The sequence below is a fragment of the Hemitrygon akajei genome, chromosome 20 (genome assembly GCF_048418815.1).
Source record: "Hemitrygon akajei chromosome 20, sHemAka1.3, whole genome shotgun sequence".
NCBI classification, from domain to species: domain Eukaryota; kingdom Metazoa; phylum Chordata; class Chondrichthyes; order Myliobatiformes; family Dasyatidae; genus Hemitrygon; species Hemitrygon akajei.
The window spans coordinates 44,108,546-44,130,276 of NC_133143.1; the positions used below are offsets into that span (position 1 = coordinate 44,108,546).

The 21,731-nt window shown below is 40.0% G+C and overlaps 1 protein-coding gene across 8 annotated transcripts in view; it reads right to left on the reverse strand.

Annotated features, from left to right (window-relative positions):
- LOC140713762 (cadherin-18) overlaps positions 1-21,731 on the reverse strand; it is a 638,248-nt gene that overhangs the window by 115,744 nt on the left and 500,773 nt on the right. For all 8 annotated transcript variants that reach the window (XM_073024255.1, XM_073024253.1, XM_073024256.1 and 5 more), the window contains one exon: positions 20,004-20,123. In XM_073024255.1, the coding sequence (XP_072880356.1) occupies positions 20,004-20,123 (120 nt within the window). The remainder of the gene's footprint in view (positions 1-20,003; positions 20,124-21,731) is intronic.

Here is a 21,731-nt window from a genome sequence, read left to right on the forward strand (position 1 = left end):
TGTCTTATCCCCCCTTGGTCAATCTCTTCCCACCTATGTTCGTGACACTTCTCATGCTTTGAATTTTTTCAATGATTTTAAGTTCCCTGGACCCCTCCGTCGTATTTTCACCATGGACGTCCAGTCCCTATATACCTCCATCCCCCACCGAGATGGTCTCGAAGCTCTTCTGTTATTTTTGGATTCCAGACCTAACCAAATCCCCTCTACCACCACTCTCCTCCGTCTAGCGGAATTAGTTTACTCTCAATAATTTCTCCTTTGGCTCCTCCCACTTCCTCCAAACCAAGGGTGTAGCCATGGGCACCCGTATGGGTCCCAGTTATGCCTGCCTTTTTGTTGGCTTTGTGGAACAGTCCATCCCCCTCTTTTCCTTTGCTACATCAACGACTGCATTGGCACTGCCTCTTGCACGCGTGCTGAGCTCGTCGACTTCATTAACTTTGCCTCCAACTTTCACCCTGCCCTCAAATTTACCTGGTCCATTTCCGACACCTCCCTCCCCTTTCTTGATCTTTCTGTCTCCATCTCTGGAGACGGCCTATCTACTGATATCTACTATAAACCGACAGACTCTCACAGCTACCTGGACTATTCCTCTTCCCACCCTGTCTCTTGCAAAAAGGCTATCCCCTTCTCACAATTCCTCCGTCTCCACTGCATCTGCTCTCAGGATGAGGCTTTTCTTTCCAGGATGAAGGAGATGTCTTCCTTTTTTAAGCAAAGGGGCTTCCCTTCGTCCACCATCAACTCTGCTCTCAAACGCATCTCTCCCATTTCCCGCACATCTGCCCTCACCCCATCCACCTGCCACCCCACTCGGGATAGGGTTCCCCTTGTCCTTACCTACCACCCCACCAGCCTCCAGGTCCAACATATAATTCTCCGTAACTTCTGCCACCTCCAACGGGATCCCACTACCAAACACATTTTTCCCTCCCCCCCCTTTCTGCTTTTCACAGGGATCGCTCCCTACGCGACTCCCTTGTCCACTTGTCCCCCCCATCCCTTCCCACTAATCTCCCTCCTGGCACTTATCCTTGTAAACGGAACAAGTGCTACACCTGCCCTTACACTTCCTCCCTCACCACCATCCAGGGCCCCAGACAGTCCTTCCAGGTGAGGCGACACTTCACCTGTGAGTCGGCTGGTGTGGTATACTGAGTCCGGTGCTCCCGGTGTGGTCTTTTATATATTGGCGAGATCCGACGCAGACTGGGAGACCATTTTGTGGAACACCTACGCTCGGTCCGCCAGAAAAAGCAGGATCTCCCAGTGGCCACACATTTTAATTCCACATCCCATTCCCATTCTGATATGTCTATCCATGGCCTCCTCTATTGTCAAAATGAATCCAAACTCAGGTTGGAAACACAACACCTTATATACCGGCTGGGTAGCCTCCAATCTGATGGCATGAACATTGACTTCTCTAACTTCCGTTAATGCCCCTCCTCCCCTTCTTACCCCATCCCTGACATATTTAGTTGTTTGCTTGTTCTCCATCTCCCTCTGGTGCTCCCCCCCTCCTTTCTTTCTGCTGAGGTCTCCCGTCCCATGATCCTTTCCCTTCTCCAGCTCTGTATCACTTTCGCCAATCACCTTTCCAGCTCTTAGCTTCATCCCACCCATTCCGGTCTACTCCTATCATTTTGCATTTCCCCCTCCCCCCTCTACTTTCAAATCTCTTACTATCTTTCCTTTCGGTTAGTCCTGACGAAGGGTCTCGGCCCGAAACGTCGACATCGCTTCTCCCTATAGATGCTGCCTGGCCTGCTGTATTCTACCAGCATTTTGTGCGTGCTGTTTGAATTTCCAGCATCTGCAGATTTCCTCGTGTTGGCTTCCATTTTATTGGGAAGGGTAATTAAAAGTTCAAATTACATTTATTATCAAAGCACGTATACTAAAAACAGTTTTGAAATTCTTCTCCATACAGGCAGCCACAAAATAAACAAACTCAATACAATCCATTAAAAAAAGACCGGCAAACACCCAATGTGCAGAATAAACACAAACCATGCAAACAATAAAATTAAGCAAATAACATTCAGAACTGAAGTTCATAAAAGCAAGTCCACAGCCATGAAGCCAGTATTCAAAGCATTTAGGAAGATTTGGAGGTGATCAACCAAATTAATTCTGATATTTAAACATTTATGGTTTACTCAAAGAATAAGTAAGATGGCAAAGATAAGGTTCAAAACAGTATTATTTATTCAGGGCAAAGTATGATGAAATGTCTTATGTAACAGAAGATTGAGAGATGATTTTTTATGAGAAGGATGAAAATATGTTTATCTAATGATATGAAAAGTAGCTGTAATATCCCAAGGGACATTGACAGGGTAGATGTTGAGATTTTGCAGGAACACATTGTGGAGATACCTTTCACTTAGATAGCAAGAAGCTTCCACTATTTCCTGCACTAAATGTCAGCTATCATGCAGGGTAATTTGAAATTCAGATGCTTATAAACCAATAACATAATATTGGGAAATAAAAAAAATATATAATGGATATTAAACATATTGGACTAATATGTTTATACAGTCTATGTAAATTCAGTTTCCATTGGACCTCTTGAAAGGCTAAGATCAGTGATTGGATCGCAATTTACTAGCACCTGCATTCACTCCTTGACGATCGCGGAGAAGGAAATCTTAAGCACGGAAGTAACAATAAAGGTACCAAGGCTTTAGAAATTATTAATGAGAGTGTTGTTGACAGAAATACAAATCAAGATGGGTAGGAGAATATGAAAACCTCTGTCCCTGAATCTGTACTTACGTTCTACTGAATCCCTGAACCTGGGTACAGCTGAGAATGAGAAATCCTTCATATAACACAAAGCTTAAGCAAGCAACGAACATGTATGTCAGTAAACTGGCACCTCAGTGTTTTTAGAATAATCTCCTCATGTGTTTCTGTGCCCTTAGTGATCCCTCAGGCTGTATTCATCTTACACCATCTGTTGACAGGCTTGCTTTTTCAAAAAATGTTCATGATTTTTCATTTAAAGTTTTGGAAATATTTTAATAATATTCCATGCCGAGTGCTACTTTCTAATCGATTACCTCATTACACTGATCATGAATAATGCTTAGTTTATCAACTGTCATGCAGCCACTTTCATTGTAAAATTGTTATTTATCAACTATTATGTAGTAATTAGATAGCTATGTCTGGCAGCTTCAGGTGCACAAAGTAGCTGTTGTATTTACAATAATAGCCCAGAATTTTCAGCGGGAATAACAATAAGGCTTTCTGTTTTCACCATAATATTAGAGGCAATCTAACATCAGTTTCTGGAAAGGTGCGTAAATGAAGATGGAAATTCAGAAGCTGCTCCTTCACCAGCGAAGCATCTTTTGTTGAGCAGATGACAATTCAAACTATTAAATTGCTGACTATTGTTACGAATGATGAACAACTCTGATGGGCAGAAGGGTACAAAATCGCCAATGCCCCCCCCCCCCCCTTTAGAGAATCGCAAATCGCTGCTATTTCGACGCTGTTATCAAGGAAATAAGAGAGACAAAAGGGACTCTGCCAGGGCAGTTGTTATCGATAAACAGCTCATACAAGTTAATGAGAGAGAGACAACTCAGAGATACACAAAGTGGAATGTCTCCTCCTAACAAAAGCGGAACAGAAACACTGATTACTGCTATTGTCTCTTGGAGAAGGATTGTTTATTGAATACTGTTCTATTCATTGAAACCCCTCAAGGGGCAACCAGAGTGGGCTGGTTTGATAAGTTGCATCATCCCAACCTGATTGACACCTGAGACCCCGTGAATGGGGATAAAAGTAAGGTCTGGGGAACACCCCTCAGACGCACCAGGAGAAACGCTACGAGACCGGTGGGGGCTTGTGTGTGTGTCCACCCTTGCCTGTGTGACGAGTCCCCCATGGAACGGTCTAGCTAAAGGAAAGAGGGGTCATACATGAATGGCCACAACAACAACGCATCGACGGATCAAGATCGTAAAGGAAAGTCGGCAAGTCAATAGCGGTTACTGTTCTCTCTCTCTCTCTCGCTCTCTCCAACAATTGCAACATAGCGACCAACAACTACCACAGCCTGCATGAACTGAACTGAACTTTATATTTCCATCTGACAATTCATTATCCCCTAGACAATGATAGAGCTTATTTCTTATTGATTATTATTATACCCGCACTTTTAGGTTTAGTACTGATGACGTATATTATCTGTATATTTGCATTGATATTATTTTTGTGTATTTTTACTAATAAATACTGTTGAAAATAATATCACCAGACTCCAAAGGACACTTCTATCTTTGCTGGTAAGACACCCAGTTACGGGGTTCGTAACAACTTGGGGCCTCGTCTCGAGATTAGATACCAAATTGGAGGGCCAGTGAATCGGGCTTTTAAGTCCAGACTTTGATCTGGTTGCGTGGGTAACCAGACGGGAAAACAGCAAAGATGGACGTAGACAAATTTACACAAAACCCGACTTTGAAGGTGCTAGGGGATGCCACAAAGACGGACTTGGTAAATATTGCGAAAGGACTAAATCTCGCAGAGGTGAGGTCGTCAATGAAAAAGTGGGAGATGCGGAGGGCCATAACTCAGTATTATATTGAGAAGAAAGTGTTTTCGGCTGAGGTATTGGCAAATATCCCTGAAAAGGTACCAGCTAGTGGGACGGCTCAGTTAGAGTTGGAGAAATTAACGCTGGATGCGGAACAGAGGAAAAGGGAGTATGAGCTCCAGCTAAAGGACTTAGAGGTGAAAAGGGAGAAGGAAAGAGCTGAAAGGGAGAGGGAGCATGAACTTAGGTTAAAACAGCTGGAAGCAGCTGAAAAGGAGAAGGAAAGAGCTGAAAAACAGAGGGAGTATGAGGAGAAGGAGAAACAGAGGCAGCATGAGCTGGACATGGAGAAGTTAAAGCAAGAGAGAAGGGTCCAAGGGGCAGAGGTTTAATGTTAGTAGGGAGTTTAGGTTAGTACCTCCGTTCGAGGAGACAGATGTTGATAGTCATTTCTTGCATTTTGAAAAGGTGGCAGTGAATCAGAAGTGGCCCAGAGATCAGTGGGTGGCATTGTTACAAAGTGTGTTAAAAGGGAAGGCACAACGGGCATATGCGGTGTTGTCTGTGGAGGAGTATGAGAATTACGAGGAAGTAAAACAGGCCATTCTTTGGGCCTACGAGTTGGTACCTGAGGCATATAGACAGAAATTCAGAGATTTAAAGAAAGTGTGTAATCAGACGTATGCAGAGTTTGCCTATGAGAAGGGTGTGCTCTTGGATCGCTGGTGTGCGGCAGAAAGGGTGGAAGAGGATTTTCGGCGTTTCAGAGAGTTAATTCTGATTGAGGAATTTAAAGGTTGTGTTCCGGATGATATCCAGATGTATTTGAATGAGAAGCTGAATAAGTCTATATCAGAATTTGCCAGGTTCGCAGATGAATATGCCCTAACCCACAAGACAAAGTTTTCCTCGAATAAGAGTTACCAGAAAGACCGTAGGAACGGTAGAGAAAGCCCGCCGGCTGAGGCAGAAATTCAGCCAGGAGCTAGTGGTAAAAGTAAGGAGGAAGAAAGGCAGGCTGGCAGGAGGGTTCCTGGCGTGACTTGTTTTAATTGTGGAAAGGTTGGTCATATTGCATATAAGTGCTTTGCTCCGAGGAAGGAGACAGGAAAAGGGAACGCAGCAGTCCCTACAGGGTGTATTGTGCCAATCAGCAAATCGACGAGAAAGCCCCAGGTAGATAAAATACGAGAGGGGCATGAGAAATTTATTTCAGAAGGGACTGTGTCTGTGAAAGAGGGAGAAACACCAGTTCCAGTGAGGATCTGGAGAGATACTGGAGCTGAACAGTCATTGATTCTCAGTAAGGTACTAGATTTTGGTCCTGAGACGGGAGATGTAGTTTTGAGAGGCATAGGAAAAGGGACAGAAGCTGTACCTTTGCATGGGATCATTATAAATTGTGATCTGGTATCTGGACCAGTTGAAATAGGGGTGCGATCAGAATTTCCGAGGGCTGGCGTGGACGTCCTTCTTGGTAACGATTTAGCAGGTGGTGAGGTGTGTTCAGCAAGGAAGCTGAGGAGCAAGCCTGTAAGTGTTGAGGACCCGCCCCTAGGTTCCAAGATCTATCCCGCATGCGCGACCACTCACAGCATGTCGAGAAAGGCAGCTGAGAACGAGACCAGTTTAAATCCGGCCAGTATCGATTTGGCTGAGACGTTTTTACCGACCCTGTACCAGGAGGGGTTAGAGGATGGTAAAACTGAGAATAGGGAGGTGAAAGAGAGTAAAGGAGAGGAGGTAGACCTACCCTTAGCCAGGAGGAAATGTATAGAGGCACGGAGTAAAGATGAGAAACAGATAAGGCAGCTAGAAGGTCCAGGGTTGGACATGGCTTGACAGAACTGTTTGAAGAAGTTGAAAATTTTAAATGTGTTCCCAATAGTGAAATAAGGGCAGTCCTAGATGAAAAGGATGCCATTACCTTGAAGGAGTCTGCTGGGTTAGCAGATGAGGTTGTTTTAACCCACAGGGTTGAGTTTACTCCAGATGGGAGTTGCCCAGAGAGTAGCTGGGAGGATCAGGGGAACTTAGGATTTGAAAAGGGGACGGGTATTGAAAGCCTGGAAGAGGCAGATGTCCCATTTGAGTGTGTTCAAGATGTGGATGCACATGGTACTGAACCTAGTAATGAAACTCAGGAAAAGTCTGAGGTATCTGATTCAGTTAAAAAGGAATGCAGTCCTTTTGGGTCAGATGGACTTGGTTCAGTGAAGAAAGGGTTAACCTTGGTACTAGTGGGAAGTGAGAATACCCAGTTGTTTGTGTTAGAAGGTGTGTTAAAAGTTAGTGAGGAGAAGGCTGGTGATGTGAATATTATTATTGAAGGAGAAGGGAAAAGTGTAGTTCCTAAATTGAATGAAAAAAATGTAAAGTCTGGGTTGGTGTCAGAAGCAGTAACCAGGCTGAAAGGACAATGGCTTGTTAACAAGGTGCCTGCGAATCAATTACAGTTTGATCTGGAATGTAAAGGTGCCCCACACGCTAATGTTATTCAAGAGTGTGCTGTGAAGAGGCAGAATTTGAAATGTTGTTTGGACAAAGAGGGATCGCTTGCAGATGTTAAACTGAAAACTAATAGAATGAAGGGTCCTGAAGATAAAACTAACGACTTGCTTAAAAATAAAGAATTGTGTGGAAATTCAGAAGATGGGCTAAGTTTGGAAAACATTGTTGATAAAATAACTCCTATGAAAGGAGTATGCGAAAGCCTATTCCACACTAGTGAGCAAGCTAACCACGTGAGAGTTAAGTGGAAAAGAGGCGAAGGTTGACAAAATGCCACTTTAAATAACAGGATCTGGTTTTGAGGGATTTCGCCAAAGCATGTAAATAATATAGACAACATCATGGAAGATTGACTGTTGAGTTTAAAAGTAAAATAAAGATTAGTATTTGCATAAACTTTTGTAATGTACTACAGAATAATCACACACGTATTGGTTCACATTTTGTAATATATACTTAAGATCACAACTCTTTAGTTTTTGTTTTGCTGAACAAAAGGAATAAAAATAGGTGGTTATTAAATTGGAGTCTGATGCTACATGAATTTATTAAGGTACAAGATATTAAGATATTAAAGGAAGTGACAATGTAATCGCTAAATGTTTAGCTGCTAAGTTGAATGTATATCTGTATTAGTCTGTAGCTAAAAACTCTTTTGTATTGTGCTAGATTCTGTAATTTTGTAAGACTCTGTATTAGTTAATTTTCCCCTTTGGTGAAAATTCTTAGAAGGATGGGGGTGTTATGAATGATGAACAACTCTGATGGGCAGAAGGGTACAAAATCACCAATGCCCCCCCTTTTAGAGAATCGCAAATCGCTACTATTTCGATGCTGTTATCAAGGAAATAAGAGAGACAAAAGGGACTCTGCCAGGGCAGTTGTTATCGATAAACAGCTCATACAAGTTAATGAGAGAGAGACAACTCAGAGATACACAAAGTGGAATGTCTCCTCCTAACAAAAGTGGAACAGAAACACTGATTACTGCTATTGTCTCTTGGAGAAGGATTGTTTATTGAATACTGCTCTATTCATTGAAACCCCTCAAGGGGCAACCAGAGTGGGCTGGTTTGATGGGTTGCATCATCCCAACCTGATTGACACCTGAGACCCCGTGAGTGGGGATAAAAGTAAGGTCTGGGGAACACCCCTCAGATGCACCAGGAGAAACGCTACGAGACCGGTGGGGGCTTGTGTGTGTGTGTCCACCCTTGCCTGTGTGACGAGTCCACCACGGAACGGTCTAGCTAAAGGAAAGAGGGGTCATACATGAATGGCCACCACAACAACGCATCGACGGATCAAGATCGTAAAGGAAAGTCGGCAAGTCAATAGCGGTTACTGTTCTCTCTCTCTCTCTCTCTCTCTCTCTCTCTCTCTCTCTCTCTCTCTCTCTCTCTCTCTCTCTCTCTCTCTCTCCAACAATTGCAACACAGCGACCAACAACTACCGCAGCCTGCATGAACTGAACTGAACTTTATATTTCCATCTGACAATTCATTATCCCCTAGACAACGATAGAGCTTATTTCTTATTGATTATTATTATACCCGCACTTTTAGGTTTAGTACTGATGATGTATATTATCTGTATTGTTACGTACCCTGTAACTGGGTCACTTACCAGCAAAGATAGAGAGGTCCGTTGAAGTCTGATGGTACTATTTTTAAAATTCTTTATTGATAAAGGGGCACAAAAATAAGATTAATACAAAGATTCAGATAATATACGTCGTCAATACTCAATCTAAAAGCGCGGGTATAATAATAATAATCAATAAGAAATAAGCTCTATCGTTGTCTAGGGGATAATGTATTGTCCGATGGAAATATAAAGTTCACTCTGTTCATGCAGGCTGCAGGCTTTGGGTTTAAGAGAGACGGTTTTAAACTTGCCCGGGTCTTTTATGATGTCAATCCGTTGAGTCGGGGGAGTTGGTTCCTCGTTGTTAGTTCAAAGTCTTTTTCTGTGGTATCAGCCACCAGCTCCCAAGCAAGGGAACTGAATGCACGTGGCTTCCTTCAAATGGCTTCCCACTATTACGGGATCGCTAGCATTTCTTCTGGTGCGTCTCAGGGGGCTGTTCCTACAGACCCTCTTTTATCCTGACTTGCAGGGTTGTAGATGTCACTCAGGTTGGGGGATGATGCAATCTCTCCCCTTCACCCAGCCCACTTTGCTCGAGGGCTCTCACGTAGCATAGGATCTCAATCCACAAATGTGTCTCCAAGAGACAATGGATATGTCTCGTGACTTTACATCGCCGGGGAACGAGGCATTTTTCACGTCTCTCTCTCATTTCCTGGGTCCCCTGACCCAACCCAATAGTGCTCTTGCAATTCTCACAAAGGAGGGGGCTGCGGGCATAACAGTATATTTGTATTGATATTATTTTTGTGTATTTTTACTAATAAATACTGTTGAAAATAGTATCACCAGACTCCAAAGGACACTTCTATCTTTGCTGGTAAGACACCCAGTTACGGGGTTCGTAACACTATCCAGTATGTTCCTGAAAAAACTGGATTTCCATCCCCTCAGAATTGTTATTTTGTTTTAAAATTACACACAAAAGCTTTATTATCTCAGAACTACCTCAATAACATGTATTACTTCATTCTGTAAAGTATTTAAATTACTATCCGGTCTGGTGTCCCTGAAAACTCTTCAGTTTAATTCATAGCTAGCAAGGTTGGCATCACAAATCATCTACAGTGGATGCCAGACAGCAACCTACATTGGTAAAAGGGAAGTTCATGCCCACAAACCCCTTGAAGTTACTTACTTGTTTTTGGGATTTGGCTAGCTTTTGTTGTTGATTTTTAATTGTCCCTTGAACAGAGGAGCTTGCTGGGCTAGTTCTGAAGGTAGCTCTAGGGTAAGAACATTATCAGACAGGCAGGAAGAAAATGAGTGAAAATGAACACTTTACATGATAACTGGGTAATTTTGAAGTTACCAACACTTTCAATTGTTTTCTAATTTGCAGAATTTAATTTCTCCAGTTTATAGGCAGTAGTTGCACTTGATATTCTATGTGTCTGCATGTTAATCTTGTAACAGAACCAGAACGATACCTTGTCCTCACTTTTGTGAGCAGGTACATTTAGTATCAACAGTAAACACTATCAATTTGTCATTGACCACAAAACTCATATCTGTATAACAGTGACTACTCTAACTTATTTTGGGACATTCTGCTATTATGCAAATGACCACATGGTTGCATATTTTGGTATTTTTCTTTTAACAGCGAGTCTTTCCTTTACCACATCATCATCACTACCATCTTCATCACCATCATCATTACTACACCCTATCCTCGTTATATGTGTCTTCAGACAATGTGGATTCACAGTTATGCATCGAACCTATTTCTACCAACTTCTCCAGATATGCGTCCAAAATTCACAATTATGCGAAGCTGTTGGGACGAGAAGCACTGCTTTCCCGCCAATACAAGTCACGTGCGTACGCCTCACAGTCTCACTCCCACCAGTCTTGCACTGGTTTTGGCAGCATGTGGATATGCTATCTTGCGCTCTTAAACTTTTGTTGTTATTACCTACGGTGCACTGATTTTGTGCTTGAAATATTTAACTACACATTCTAAGCATCCTATGTCAAGTCCTGGGCCATCAGCCAAGCAGCAGAGAACCACTTTAACACTTGAAGAAAAGTTGGAAATTATAAACAGGGCCGCGTCAGGTGAAGGTAACACAGCTCTGGGATGCTACCACGGCCAGGGTGAGTCCACGATCAGAAAGATAAAGAAAAATGCTGAGAAAATAAAAAGTGCAGTGATTGCTTCATCACAAGTATCTTCAAAGATTGTTACCAAAGTGCGTAACCCGATTATGACAAAAATGGAGAAAATGTTGAGTTTGTACATTGAGCATGAAACAAAGAAAAACAAACAACACTCAGTTCCGATCATCTTTGTCTGAAAACTTTGGAAATTTATGGTCGCCTTTGTTCAGAGGCTAGTGATATTGCTGGCTTTAATGCAAGTAGGGGATGGTTTTCTATGTTTGTTAGTTGTCACAGGCTTCACAACTTAGCTGTGCATGGTGAACAAGCTAGTGCTGACCTCGAAGCTGCTGAATGCTACCCTTTGCAGTTGCGGGCTATGATAGCTGAGTTAGGCATCACACCAAAGCAGGTGTTTAATGCAGACAAGACCGGGTTTTTTGGAAGCATATGCCGAAACGCACTTACATAAGTAAGGATGAAAAGACTGCATTAACTTTCTACGATTTATTACATTGAATATTGCCTTAAATTGATGAAATATAATATGAATGTTGCCTTGTGGTACTGCTTTTGTTTTGTATTGGTGTGAAAATGTGAAGAAATTACAAATAAAACATATTTAGGAAGCCCTACAGAATGCATCCCTATTTTCTCCATTTAAATAATTATTCACATTATGCGTTTTCCATACTATGCATCGACTTCAAGGAACATATCCCCCACATATAACGAGGATAGGGTGTATTATCATCATCAGATAGCTTCTACTTCTTCTTCTTCTTCTCCTTTGATTTTGAGGACATTTGGCCAAAGCTTCAATGTCAACCACTTTTGTGACGAACTTGTTGGAAGTTAAAACAAATTAGATGGTTTAACAAATGGTGATATTATGAACGTGGACAGAAGCACGACAAAGATTTGAAGTGATTTTTGCAATAAAATGATTATTCATGTCCAATTAGTTATTTCCTTGATTAAATCGATTCACTTTTAGATGAATGGTGTTTATTTTCACAGCAAAAATAAATAAGCATAAATGTTAAGATATTTGCATTGGAACACGGAGTGGGCAACACTACAAGTATTAGGCCCTAAGATTTATTTTTGAGACTGAAACGCTCCAAAGTGCCTCATGGTGGTACACTTTGGTTGGTGACACTTCAACAACTTACCTTGGGCCACATGGAAATGGCAAGGAACTGAGTGGGAAATAGTGAAGTGAGCAGGGGTAAAATAGAGAATAGCAAGAGAAATCGGAGACAAGAAGGAACCAGGTGAAAGTGAGAAGACAAATTAGGGACAGAATCCAACATTAGCATTGTAGTGGAGTTGAGTGAAACAGTCCCAGATCTTGATAACAGAAAATGTGACAATTGCAGTTGTAAATGTTAAATATTGAAAATTCATAAACACAAGAGATTCTGCAGGTGCTGAAAATTCAGAGCAATACACAAAATTCTGGAGGAATTCAGCAGGTCCGGTAGCATCTGTGGACTGAAATAAACAGCTGACACTTCCGACCAAGTCCCTTGATTAGGACTGGAAAGGAAAGGGTAAAAAGTGAAAATAAGCAGACAGAGGGAGCTGGGGTCATAGTTCTACTGATGTATGCAATACCACATACTATTTGTATTGTTCATTAACATGCTCCAGGATGTCCCTTGGGTCAGGCCACAAGATGATCAAGCTTTCCTAAACAGAGATTTATTCCAGGTCTAACAAATCTGCATAGAGAGACTCAAACAGACATGATACTCCAATAGTACTTGCAGGACACCTAATGTCTATCTGAGTCATAGATTCTCATGTCTCAATACTCTTGCTTCAACATGGCATCTATGAGTAAGTGTGTAAGTGTGACCTCTCCTCCCTATACCAGATGCTTAGCAATCCACTGTAGAACCAGCTAAAGGCAGAACATCATTCAATTATTGGGTATGAGGTTGGTGAACATACTGAAAAAAGTATTAAAGAGAGCAAGGGAGGAACATTTTTATCACAAGTTGCAGTTGATACTTGTAAATCCATTACAACAAATTGTGGGTAGTAACACTGTGAACTGAAGAAGAGAAAAATCCATATCAGTAAAACTGTGGAAGGAGTCAGCTAAAAATGTAACACTTTCTTTACGAAATTATATTTTTGTTGAATGCACCAAGGAGAGTTACTGCGTAATAAGTAAATATTCCTGCCATAAATCATTGTCAGTAGGGATGTGCCTTCAGTGATTTGCATTAGCAAATATTGGAGCAGTCCAAGAAAATTTCTGTGTACGTGTGATAATTTAGTAATATTTTGTTACTGAAGACATAATGAAGTAAATACTGAATGTAATTTAAGTAATGTGTTTTGAAGAAGACCTCTGCTTTGGTCGTAGAAAAATTAGCACAATGGTGCACACAATGTAATTTCATGTAACTTCCTTGCTATTTGACAGACATTTTGCTTGTGGAGTGCACGGCGGAATCTATTGATGGCTCTCAATGTCATTGGCAGCAATTTGCCTTTGGCACTATATAGGTGTGTGAGGATTGACTGTCAGTGATACTCACATCCCAACTTTTGTTCTGCTGTCTCCAATGGATCCAATCTGCTGTAGCAGCACAGTTGTTGGCCATTATCTCTTCTTGCACTCAGTACTACAGAGTGAAGATTAGTTTTTTCCCCTCTTTGATTTTGATCTGTAGCACTGTGACCTGCTCTGATCATTAGCAGGGCCATAGCTCACAGGTGACAGTGACACTGCTGAGGAACAACTGCGTAGTGGTTATTATTTCAGGTTGCAGTTAGCAAAATGTTGATTAACAATGAAGCAGAATGAAGCAGATTAAGGGGTAATTTCCCTCAATAAATTCTCCATTTGTTTTAAATATTCTGGACCAATGCACACATTTTAATTAAACCTCTGCCAGACTCACAAAGGTGTTAATTAATACATAAGACACGCATAGGATTAAATTATAAATAGATAAAAATATCTCACTTTCATCAGAATAGAAAACCACTTAAAAGTCCTTTACCTGTGAATTAATTAATCCATTTTAAGGTCAAAATTGTTATAGTTTTCAATTATGGATTTAGAAGCAGATCTCTCTGTTCCTTTGATTTTACAAGTGATTGAGCATTCAGAGCATTAATTTTAAATTCAGTTGCTGTAGCCCACAATATTTTAATTCCCAGAACTCATTTTAAAGTTCTTTATGATTTCCAACTTGTTCTTAATGAAATCTATGTACATAGTGGGTTTGGGTGCTGGAATATCTCAGGGGCTTTATATTTAGCAAGTGTGTCCAAGACCAAGATTCAGAGAATGATTTGGAACTTACCTTCCCAATGGATCCTAGCCAAGTGGACAGTTAAAATTGCTGAGGTTATTTACAATGGCAGAAATCTATTTATACCTACTCTTCCAGAAATCTACCCAAAGCTTGTTGCGACATATGCACATTAGATTTGTCAATGCCTTTAGGAACTGCAGCAATCTTTATCAGATGGCTTAAAAGGGAAATCTCAGGGAAATTGGGTGGCTCATTTATAGTCTTGTCCCACCTTAACACTACAGTTGGCATTGGAGAGGGTCCAAAGGAAGTTTATGAGAATGATCCCGGGAGTGAAAAAGTTAATGCATGTGCAGTGTTCGATGGCACTGGGCTGGGCCTGCATTCATTGGTTAAGAATTGGTTAAGGATCTCATTGAAACCTATTGAATATTGAAATACCTTGATAGAGTACACATGGAAAGGATATTTCCTATAGGGTGGGGTTGGAATGTAGGACTAGAGATTATAGCCTCAGAAAGGTATTCTTTTAGAACAAATAAGGAGGAATTTCTTTAGACGGGGTGATGAATCTGTGGAATTCATTGCCACAGATCTTTATGAAGGCCAAGTCATTGGGTATATTTAAAGCAGAGATTGATTTGTTCTGGATTCGTAAGGAGGTCAAAGATCATGGGGTGAAAGTAGGAGAATGAGTGGAGAGGGATTATAAATCAGCCATGATGGAATGACAGAGCAGACTCGATGGGCCTAATGGCCTTATTCTCCTCCTCTTATGTCTGATGATTTAATATAATCATACACACTCTCTGGAACTCTGTCTCTTTCTGATATTAGCCACTTCGTATAGTGTTACCAATCTTTATCGTACTTTTGTGGAAGTATCTTCAGTCATTTATGTTCTCTATGGAAAAACGTCTGAAGAATTCCTCATATCTCCACTGTAACTACACTATCCCTTGCTTCGTTATATCTGTCAATATAAATCCATCTCATATTCAGCCCTTATGTTATTTCTTTGGCTTGTCATTGATTTCCAAACACAACATGTGAAGCATGAGTGATTTTTTAAATATTAAAGCTATAAAATGAATCCAAATTCTTACTGCTTTTTTTTCTTAATGAGATATAAAGGTGATATACAGAACCAAGGTCAAATAATACACTGATTTATGTTTTTATCTGCTAAGTAATGAAAAAGTCTTCTTCCTATAACCTCAAAGCTAATTATTACATATTTAAAAATTAAATTACTCTTGACAAAATATACCTCCAATTTGATCATTGTAATTAAAGCAGATTCTTATGATAGGATAGTGTAATGCTATCTTGGGTGCCTAAGACTTTTGCACATTACTGCATTTACCTGTAGATTTTGGCATCTAGTTTAGCAATGTATACCACGTGCATCAAAAATGTTATATAATTCTTTATAATTATTGAATGTTGCTGCTTTTTACTCAATTGGGGTACAAACCAACACAGCAAATTACTAATAGATGTAAATGTATATAGTGAATACAGTTAATCCTTGATCAATTAAACAATATCGCATCATGGCATCATGAACTTTCCTATTAATTTCTACTGGACAATCATAAAGCTTGGCATTATAAGCTAAGTATCGCTACTAACCGTGGGATAAATGCTGATGTCATTAACCTTTCTTACACTGAAAATTAACTCTTCAGTCATTCATTTCACTCTCAGGTCTTGAGCCAAATTTCACCTGAGCTGTTCAATCTCATTGACTATTTGTCTTGTCCATTCTAGTGCTTGAGGTCCTGTCTCCCTCACTAGTTATTTATCAATGAGTATCTTCAGCAATGTAATTGGCACAGCATTTGAATTTAAGGGTGCAGGGCCAATTTCAGCTCATGGCAGAAACTGTTGGATGCTCTACTCCAGAAAGGATTTAGTTCCTTAATTGCATTCCCTTTCTGAGCATCCATTGATGGACAACAAGTGCCTTAGTTATTTTTAATTATAAACTTCGGCAACACATGAGAAGACCATTAGCTCTTTCAGGAAATCCTTATATTTAATAAGGTCATGTCTGATCTTTGTCCATTACCCTCGTAATATAAATCCATCAATCCTACATTTACAATAAAATATTGAGTCAAAAGAATTACTCTCTGTGAATGAGGGTCCCAAATTTTTTCAACAGTTTGTGTTGTAGAAGTGTTTCTTAACCTCGGTCCTAAAAGGTCTGGTGCTATCTGAGCAATGAATCCTAGTGTCAGACTCACCAGCCAGCAGAAAACTATGGTTTCAGAACTTTTTAAAAATATGCATTTCTGTTTAGTTCCAAAGAGGCAAAAGAGTAGTCTGATCACTATGTGGGAAGTTAATATTCAGCCTTAGATTAAATATCTCTGCTAAACAGTCATAGACTCTGAGTTGCACAGAACAGAAATGGGCTCATTGGCCCACCGTATTCTTGACAACCTTTTTGCCCATCTACACTCATAGTTTGCCCACATTATGTCCATATCCTTCAACAGCTTTGAGATATCAACATTTCCTTGTGTTAAAAAAAACTTTTCCCTCAACCCCCCCTTTAAAACTCTTCTCCCTCACCTTAAAACTGAGTCCTTTTGATTTTATATTCTTACCATTGAGAAAAGATTCTGACAGTCTGCTCTGCATTACCTAATCTTCTTATAATTTTATATACTTCTGTCTGGTCACACCTTAGATTTCTCTGCTCCAGAAGAAACAAGCTCAACTTGTCCAAGCTTTTATTAAGATCCTCTGATCCAGACAACCTCCTGTGAAGAGAAGTTTTAAAGGTCGCACACTTCAACAGGGACAAGGCAACGTGATGAAATTGACAGTTACCTTTGTACTCTGAAGAATGGAATATGTTTAAGCAATGCTAATATATGTCACAGATTAAAGTACTGGATTTATTCCGAGGGAGTGGCCTTTCAGTGAAGACTTCTGATAGAGTCATTCAACCATATAAACAAAATGATCCTGGTTAATGTCTTTTACTGAAAAGTAAGTACATGTTCGGCACAGCATTGGGGGCCGAAGAGCCTGTACTGTGCTGTAGGTTTTTTATTTTTCGATGTTACTGCCCATTAAAACAGAAGAAAAAGAAATGATAGAATTGCTTAGTCACATACATTCCATTTCTACTGATCTATTAATTTAACAGAATATGCAGGGAAAATAAAGAGCTCAGATCATAATGACAGTCTAATGTTGAGTCAGTAACTCAAATCACATTCATCATCTTCTATGGAGCTAATTGTGGATACTCTCCCAGAGGAGTCCCTGACCAGGTAATTAATTATGACTGGCTTCATAGCGGGCGTCAGAAAGGTGCAGCGGCAGCTGAGTGTGTGCAAGGCAGATGGAGAGGAGACTATTAAATGCCGCTTCTATCGAGTGAAAGTATGTCCTATTGTAAATTCGTTTCTGGTTTTCAGCAGAGGCTTTCAATTGAAGAACAGCAATCACAACAGAATCTGGTTCAATATTAGAATGAGAGAGGACTGTTAATTGTAAAGACAATTGATTAGAAAGAAAACCAATTTCAGTGAAATAAATAGACAAGTAAATAAAATTTAAATAAAAGTAATGCCCACTTGCACAGTGCCCTAATGATATAAAATGATCTACTAAAGATGGTTGAGCATGCAAGTTAAATATTTTCAAACAGTAATTGTAGGGAAAAATGTGTAAAACATGATGTGAAGATAATACATTTATTATGTTTGGCCCAGTACAGTTCTGAAAAAAGTGAAAACATTTATAGGAAAATCTTAGCTTCATGTTGTTAGTGTGAAAGGGCAATATGGCTTCTTGCATTTGACATACACCTCTCTTTGAAATTTCATAAGTAATCTTGATTGATGTATAATGGACATGACCCATTTTCACTCTAGTCAAGTCATACCATAGGGGACAATTTTCATGTTTCTTTTTATTCTAACCATAGACATGCAAGTGGGATCAAAACACCAGAGAATAAACATGTGTTGAGCTCTGGCCTGCCTTGATATTTAAGGAGGTGGATTTCAATTGAAATAGGAAGAGTTGAAAACACAGATTGGAGTTTCATCAATAGTTTCCTATTGGACTAACCTGGAACAATTACAACTCTTACAGGTTATCACTAGTCCTGCCCTCAATCTTTTTAGTTTGATTCTTATTTTCAGTAGATCACTGGGACTGAGAATCTTGCCTCCCATTTCAGTTTTGAGTTTTTGAGGTAGTTTTTCTCAGTGATCATTGTCCCTAAGCCTAATCATAGGTACGTACATGTAAGATACAGTCTTTATTTTAGGTGTTAAGATTGTCATATTTCGAACTCTAATGTACCCCAGTAACAGTACTTTTACCTCAGAGCCAAGAAATTATGGGTCTGGCTCACACTCACTTCAATGCAATAGTAAGGTGCCAACTTTCAGAGGAGATTTTTCAGTCAGGGCCTTGTCTACTAAATGAGATAGACATTGAGGCATCAACATTTCTTCTTATTTCTGATGCATGCTTATTGAACACCAGTTCAATATTAACTTCAGCTTCAACTTCAGTTCAATATTAGTCCAGAACCATAGTCTTATTGTGAAGACATGCCTTAGGTATAAATTTAGTTTATAAGCCACTGATATGCACAAATTTTAACAAAAATAGCAGAAATAGTTGTTCTCTTAAGAGTCAGCCTTGAATTTGGAATAAAACTAAACTCTCAGGGAAAAAAAAATCTTCAATTTGTAGTATTACAATGGGACTATGTGTGTTTTCATTTTCTTACAACAAAGAAAGAAGCCTGAAGCAAGAACAATTTTATCAATCACATTCTCATATTATTTCCCTGTAACCTATTCTCCCTTACATGCTCAACTTCACCCTGATTCTCCTATCACTCACCTTCACTGCAAGTAATTTACAGAAGCCAATTAATCTACAAAACAGCACATTTTGGGGACGTGTGAGGAAACTGGAACTCCAGAACTATACCTATATGGTTGCAGAGAAAATGAGTAAACACCACATCATCAGCACTAGAGATCACAAACAAACTGGAACAAAGAGGCAGCAGAACTACCTACTGCATCCCAACGCCATCCGGCTATATAGTTGCACACTTCAGATACCACAGAAGTGATGGTGATGGCATCCATCTCTCTCAAAGGAGAATGGAATGGTGACACTGGAGTAACCACTTCAGGGCACAAGCCTGGCTGGAAGGTATAGAGATTCTGGGGTGCCCCATCGTCAAGATCCTCCTCTTGGTCTCACCAATGTAGTCCAAAGGAAAGCAAAGCAATACATTTGGCACCAGCTTGGCTGTGGGAGCTACTGGAAGGATGTTCAGTGCCGTTCAACTGCCTTAGGGGCTCCACTCTCTGGGTTTACTCCTGTTGCCTTTGTCTCTCCCAAAGTTACCCACAAGGCAGTAGGGTTGGGGTCATAGCTGGAGTCACACAGAAGTATCTAGAAAATCATCCACACTCTAAAACGCTAAACCTGCTGTAGTGACGATAGCTTCACTCTGCTTCTGAATTTGTTACCATCGTCAATGGAACCAAATCGACTGAATGACAAGCACAATGCATAATCATTACTAAACAGTGCTTATGTCTTTGTTGTTAGTCCATAATGGTACTCGTACCTTGAAATCCATCCACAGTTGATAAAACTAACAACAAAGCCATATTTCCCTTAATGGAATTTTAATCCTCAGCTCTGGTACAAGAATCCTCAGCTCTGGTACAAGTGAAGATTATATTGATTCATACAACCTTGGCCATTATATTAACACAAAAAGGGATGGTGCACAAATGATAATATTGATCTGAGGTATAATTTCAAAAAAAAAGAGAGAGAGAGAGAGAGAGAGAGAGAGAGAGAAAGAAGTCTCTGAATTCTACCTGTTTTGGGATCCACAGAAAAGTATGGTTGTCCCTGCAGAATACTGTACACCACCCTCGCACTGTTCCCATATGTAGGATCATCAGCATCCGTAGCTGTAATCTGAAGGACTGAAGTACCTGCACATAGATACAAACATAGGGAAAAGGTTTTAATGGAAACTGCACCTAACATTTCTCAATGCCACTTGGGCGTCAAGAAATTGTTACCAAAGTTTTCGACAAACATTCAAAAAACATCGCAATAGATTTTATTTTTATATACTACTTTGACTGGAAGGAAAATAATTTCAGTAAACTTTATTCCCCGGTGCCAGAGACGGTGAAGCAAACGTACCAACTGCCTTGCCAGAGGTAAAAATTCAGAGCTGCATTCATCCACTTGCTGTTTAAAATTCATTGTTCAATGACTGAAGAACAAACCCCCCCCCCACATCCTCCAGCCCCCTCCCTATGAGCTTTTTAGTCACTTCTGGAATGTTATATCAGTTGGTATGATTTTCCTTCGAATTCTTTTGCAATAAAATCCAAATTCACTGTTTTCTATACTTCAAATAACACTACATCTCAGAGTATAATTGCAAACTCATATTACAGGCTTCACTAATGGAATGTTAGTCCTATACTATATAAAGGGCCTTTATGAGCCATTGGATGTCAAATATTTGGCTGAACTAATGAGAATTGAAATTTACACCAATGTTTTAAACATTTAGACCTGTTTTTTCTGCCACTGAGAAACTAATTAATCATGATATTTTGAGCCTTCCATAGAAACAAACATATGCTAAGGTTGTTTGTATAAATTAGTCAAGAACAATAAAGGTTTTTGTCACTTATTATTGCCTATTCTTACAAATAAACCACTTGTGTTACTATTAAATGTGTCTGTGTATGACCAAAGTAAACACAAAAGTGCTGTCCAAAGCCTGCTAAGGATGTAAAAGAGGCAAGGTAAGAGTAGGTAATTTAGCCCATTATTTAAAAGCATCATGTGTGCTCTTTTACCTCCATGCTATTTTTCTTCTCTAACATGGGTAGTGGGGTGGACTGAGGTCTCTACCAAAGGAGTAAGGCACTCCTTCCCTCTGCTAACCTGAAGGTCACCCTTGGGAAAAGTGTAGAACCTGCTTAACATCCCGGATCAGAGTCACATGGGAGGTGGTAGTGGATGATTGTGTGAACAGCTGTTGCTTGTTACAAGTCCTGGTTATGCAACCACGAATGCCAAGCAGACAACTTTGTAGAGTATTGTTAATGGCTGGGCACCCCTCTTGAAAAGAGACTGCCCAGAAGAGGACAATGGGAAACCACTTCTGTAGAAAAGTTTACCAAGAACAATCACGGTCATGGAAAGATCATGATTGCTTATGTCATACGACACAGGATATAATGAACAAGCAAACAGCATTACACTTAATTTCCTTAATATCTAAAATCATACCTTGTTTCCATTTAAAATGAGTGACCCTGAGTTCGAGACCACCTCATGAAGGGATATATCCTCTATTTAACAAACCTGACTGGGCCACAGAGAACCTGATAGATTTGATAGCCATCTACATATAAAAAAACTCCTTCCCCTTTCTCTGTGAATGGCTCAGAAACTGTGTAGGCATTTTATTGTTTTTTTATAAAAATTTTTATTGAATTTTCAAATAGGTTACAGAAGGAAAAGAAAATTATTAAAAAAAATTATCAACCCTTCCCCCCCTCCCCCCTAACATA